The following is a 5,091-nucleotide window of genomic DNA, read 5'->3' as shown; positions in this document are numbered from 1 at the left end:
TACCAACTGGAAAAGGTTAATAACTCATATAAAAAATTATCAACTCTTATTTGAGTTAATTACTAATATTTATTTAATTGTCTAAGAAGTACCCATTGTTTCAATAGCTTACCAAGGTTAATTTGGAAAGCCTACTAGCATCTCAACGTTACCACTCTTTTATGAAATTAACAATTCTGTTGAATATTCCTGACATCATTACAATTACCATGATTTGTGGTGATTAAGTTACACGCTCCTATTTGAGTCACTTACCTACTTTTATTCGATTGTTTCAAATATATCAACTATTCGCATAATTTACTATGTTTGCTTGGGGAACATTCCAACTTATTTGGTAAGTGGACTCAAATAAAAATCGGTAAATTTTGTAAGAGTTAGTAACTTCAAAATGTTTATAACATCAGCAAATTAAATGTTAGTAAATTATGAAATCAGAAAGTGATTTCAAAACAATTAAAAAAAAGTCATTAACCGAATCAAATGAGTTAGAAAAACAAACATTAGATGGTAACCTAACGCGTGAGGAGTTGGTAAATCACTCAAATTAATATTAGTAATTAGGAAGTGCTTGGAAGCTCCTTGAGGTTCAACCACCTACTTAAGTTCAATATATCTAAATTTGGCACCTTTGAAAGGTTAGGAACACAAATCAGCAACTTCAAATTCCTAAAACGCTGCAAATTAAAAAGAACAGCTAAACAAAATTTTGGTACATTCAATTTGCATGCGCCAAAAATGAAAACCATCAATTAGAGCATTTATGACGTACCTTTAAGTTCCCTCCAAATTCCTCAATCCAGCCGTAATCCACATTAAAGCAAACAAGTTTCTTTGGACCAGCACTAAACTTCAGAGTGGATAAATGACATCCATCCCATACAAGCCACCTTAATTCATTAGAAAGACATATGGGAACTCCGCTGATTCGTGCATTCCGAAGTATGAGCAATTTCAGTCTACTCATGTGCAAGAAAGCACTGGGACTGATGTGTAGCTCTTTTTGTGTAAGCGACTGCAGCACTATGCCTTCAACAGCTTCGGTTCCCTGTCAAGGAAAAGAAAATAATCATTTATAACCAACTGCAATTAGGTAATAGCATTTAAATTAAAGAAGATGAGATTATCAATGGTTTCGTGAGAAGCTCTCACCGTAGCCTTCGACAGTACTTCAAAAACATCATCGTAGCACCATAATCTACTTCGTCTCCTAGGGTTATTTGGACACTCACGTTTAACGATATCCTGACCCATCTGCTGAATCAAGTCATGCATTTGTACTGTTGTCCCTTGCTCAATTGTTACTAAGGATCTTTCTATTAGAATCTTAATCCCAATTAATGTGTGTAAGCCACAGCCATCAAGAATTCTAGTTACATAATCCCTATCCATCCCCTTGAAGAAGCAAGCAATGTCAAGAAAAATGTTCCTCTCATTGTCCTCCAGCGCATCAAAACTTATCATGAGAACTTTGGATATACCTTCATTAAGACTTTCAGCAAGTTTTTCCAATGTACTCTCCCATTCCCCTCTGCTTCTACCACGTAAAAGATTACCCAAGACCACAATCGCTAAGGGAAGGCCTCCAGCATAGCCCAAAATATTATCTATGAGATCCCTGCTTATGTCTTTCGTGCTGTTTCCTTGAAAAGCGCGTGAAGTGAGAAGTTCAAAAGCTTCACCTTGATTTAATAGATCAACTTCATATACCCGATCTTCCACACAAAAAGTTAGTATATGTTCATCTCTTGTCGTAATGATGATCCTACTCCCTTTTCCAAACCATCCACATTTTCTAGCTAATGCATCTAACTAGTCCCCATGATCCACATCATCAAGCACAAGTAGAATCTTCCTGGAGCAAAGTGTACCTGGTATTAGATTAGCGCCTTCATCCACACTTGAGACCACTAAATTTCCTTTCCATAATATCTGGGATAACAGTTTGTTCTGCAAATCAACTAGGCCGTTAGGTCTACTTGAAGTTTCTTTAACATTTGCAAGAAAGCTGCACCCATCAAACTGTTTAGCAATTCTGTTGTAAACAGCTTTAGCAATAGTGGTCTTCCCTACACCTCCAGTCCCCCATATTCCTATCATCCGAATATCATCCAAGCCCGTACCCAACAACGACATTACTTTTTCTTCCCGGCAACCTACACCGACGGGATAGTTGGCAACATTCAAGGGTTCTCGCCCTATTATAGCCGAAATCTCTTTGACGATTCCCTCAATGAACTTGGTATCATCTCTGCCAAAACAAAGCAGCAAAAAGAACGCGAATAAATGGAAATAGACAATCCATTGAACTAACAAAAACTAACACGAAGTAAACAATTACTCTGTGACATTCCAGAAAAAATTACTCTTAACGCACCAATCGATGCCATCATGTATCAACAAAATTAGAAAATTCCAAATTATTTTCCAGGGTCGAACAGGAATACTATGATTACCCATGGTCATAATGCCAACCGGACAAATTGCCGGCTTCATTTAGGGCTTGCCTCCATTCCTTCACCCTTTCAGAATCCTTTCCCAATTCCTTCTCGTAGCTGGCCAATGCCTCGCTATAACTCTCTCTCTACTCTCGAATCACCCCGGACTCCACTTTGTAGAACACGGGCAGCACCCGCTGTTTCTCGTCCCTCCTACACTCCATGACCTTCACCAGCTCGTCCAAGCACCACCTAGACGAAGCGTAGTTCTCGGAGAAGACGAGCACGGCGATCCGCGACTCCTTGATGGCCTTCGTGAGCGCAGACTTGATCTCGTCCCCGCGCCTCAGGTCCACGCTGTCGATGTAGGCGTTGATGCCGCCATGAGACAGACAGCTGTGGAGGTCAGCGACGAAGCCGGAGCGGACGTCCTCGCCTCTGAAGTTAATGAAAACGTCGTACGGCCATTTTTCTTCGGAAGAGGAGGAGGAGGAAGAAGAAGAAGACGACATTGGAAGATAGAATCTGAGCTTAGTTTGGATTCGTGTCGAGCAATGAGTGATGCTTTTTATCGTGGAGTTGGTCAAGAAATCGATGCGGACCGAGAAACATCGAACGTCGCACCGCGTCAGGAAAAGTGCCTTTTTCATATTTGCTTTTTCTTTTCATTTTTCCCAAATGGACGAGAAGTTTCTTTCATTCATTTTTATTTTAAAATTGTCTGTCATGTGGCTTACAAAAATCGGAAAGTGACTTTATTTTAGGGTGTTCAAAACGAATGGTCCCCACCAAGAATCATTCGGACCGGACTAAACCAACTGGTTGGATCCAAATGTTCCTGATTTTTAAAAGTGAAAATCACGTCGGACTAGATCAACTACATATATTTTTATTTTATTTCTTGAAAAAGAAATTATCAAATATGAATTAAACACTATCTCGTCCAATAGTATCACGCAGCACAATGATTTTTCATTCATTATTGCTTCCATTAATATCTTAAGATTTAATACTCTCATTGTTAATGATTAAAAAAAAAAAGAAAAAGTAACCCGTTCCATTAGATTGGACTAAAAATTGATTACTCCTATTTTATTTTATTTGCCAAAGTTTAATATTATTCAAAGCATATAAAAAAATTGGATATGAATTTATGTATTGCAAAAATAAAAATATAATTCTCAACCCAAATCCGATATATTCCATTCTAATGTTTTATCTTTAATGAATGGCAACATATCTTTTACATTATTAGGTAGGAAATTGTTTAGATTGTGCTTATTGAATTCATCTTGTCCCATAAAGTGAGTCATGAAATAGATTTTTTAATGTGTACTGGATACAATTTTGTTTTTTCCCCATTAATTGATTTTCATATTTTTAAGTAGCCATCTTTTGTTTAAGAATGAGATGAGGGAGTCATGCGCATGTTTACATTATTCAACTCATTGCATCCCCAGAAAATTCTCCTTTCTATTTTATTTTATTACTTTTTTGAAAAAAGGAAATATGCACGGGGTTAACCGATGCCCTTTGTTTGTTATTTACACATGATGCGTATGGAAGATCCCTGCTTGGCAAATACAAGTAGTGTTGTTTGAAATCAAGGCTTTACCTTTTCCATTTATTTTGACTACAACCCACTTTGAACGATGTAATAAGCCGTGATTTCAATCGAATATTTGTTGTTAATTCCTTTGGCGAGCTTTCTGAAAACAAGCCTCGATGCCAATGTCACTTCTTTGGTCGCAAAATAATTAACACAATCTATTTCTTTTGCAAGACTTAAATAAAATTTGGGCACTTTCAACTAAGTAATGAACGTACACCTGGCCAGTATGCCTCCAAACATCCAGCTCCCGCAGTTTCAGATTTGGATTTGTCCGCCCAATGCAGCTAACCATTTAAATTGCTATTAACGGCTAGTTGACTTTGTTCTTTTCCCTATAAATAAAATAATTCATTGCCTTGGGTAATTATGCAAAATCCCTCTTGCATACACTTTGCAATCAAATTCTTGAGAGATCAATGCGAGAGCATTTCTTTGTGAAAGAGTGTGTTGTTTTCATAAATGAATGTCGGCTCAATTGTGAATCAATCTATGTATGAGGCTTCAAGTATAGTTGATTAGACAAAACTCTCAAACAGTCTTCTGGAAATGGAGTTGGGACCCATTTGGACCAAACCACTATAAAATGGTTCAGCATTCCTCTCTCACTATTCCTTTTTATTTATATGCATATAACATGTGTAATAAATTGCTTAACTTATATTTGTGTATAAATACTTGATACTATGGGGCATATTCTATATTTGGGCAAAAAATTGCTTGTGTTTACTTGAATTTTTTTAGCTAAATATCATGGCATCACATGTTGATAAATTAAAAGAGTTGCTGATACATTTTCATCACAATACACAATTAAACAATGGTATGGTCAACAAGTGTCAGACAAGGAATCTAATACATTCACGCGCCAAATGTGGAGAGGCACATGCATCCTTTTACCATTTTCCCCACATTTCATAAAGCAATAGTCGTCAGGCAATTTTATAAGCTTTTGTAATGGCTAAGGAATACCCATTCCTTTCATAGCTTGAGCCTGAAAAATAGGTCAAGCTTTATGTTCAATTGAAAATAATGCAGTTGGTT

The 5,091-nt window shown here is 37.0% G+C and overlaps 1 protein-coding gene across 1 annotated transcript; it reads right to left on the bottom strand.

The window, feature by feature from the left end:
* Positions 1-1,746: 1,746 nt before the first annotated feature.
* On the bottom strand, positions 1,747-2,950 carry LOC104416687 (TMV resistance protein N-like). Its single transcript, XM_039299769.1, has 3 exons — positions 2,633-2,950; positions 2,457-2,584; positions 1,747-2,251 (listed from the first exon to the last, which is right to left on the bottom strand). Exons 1-3 carry the CDS (start codon positions 2,948-2,950, stop codon positions 1,813-1,815), a joined length of 885 nt encoding a protein of 294 aa, XP_039155703.1. The 3' UTR covers positions 1,747-1,812.
* Positions 2,951-5,091: the final 2,141 nt, after the last annotated feature.

Source organism: Eucalyptus grandis, chromosome 8 (assembly GCF_016545825.1).
Source record: "Eucalyptus grandis isolate ANBG69807.140 chromosome 8, ASM1654582v1, whole genome shotgun sequence".
Lineage (NCBI taxonomy): Eukaryota > Viridiplantae > Streptophyta > Magnoliopsida > Myrtales > Myrtaceae > Eucalyptus > Eucalyptus grandis.
The sequence above is the reverse complement of the archived record's forward strand: the minus strand, read 5'-3'. Positions and strand labels throughout refer to the sequence as shown.